Raw genomic sequence first — 236 nt, 5'->3', positions numbered from 1 at the left:
CATGACGAAGCTCCTCTCTGGGTTTGTGCTTCCCTCACACACCTCGTCCGTGCAGCCTGCCGTCCACATCTCACACACACACACCTGGGCCTTGTGCTTGAAGTGGTTGGCTGATCTGAGAACGCAGAGAGAGAGACGTGAGCACCAGTGTGAACGCGCACGCACTCTAATTTTACCCTGAAGGACATGGAGGAAATGTTCCTCAAATGCTCCACACAATACATAACAATACAACA

General features: G+C 51.7%; 1 protein-coding gene across 1 annotated transcript in view; it reads right to left on the bottom strand.

The window, feature by feature from the left end:
• Positions 1-236, bottom strand: part of LOC118340191 (rho GTPase-activating protein 20-like) — a 32,718-nt gene that overhangs the window by 13,084 nt on the left and 19,398 nt on the right. The window contains 1 exon segment of the mRNA XM_035678063.1: positions 7-115. Within this exon segment, the coding sequence (XP_035533956.1) occupies positions 7-115 (109 nt within the window).

This window comes from Morone saxatilis, unplaced genomic scaffold, assembly GCF_004916995.1.
Source record: "Morone saxatilis isolate NCDOM2014 unplaced genomic scaffold, NCSU_SB_2.0 Contig6, whole genome shotgun sequence".
In the NCBI taxonomy this organism is placed as follows: Eukaryota; Metazoa; Chordata; class Actinopteri; family Moronidae; genus Morone; species Morone saxatilis.
This window is presented reverse-complemented; position numbering and strand designations above follow the sequence as displayed.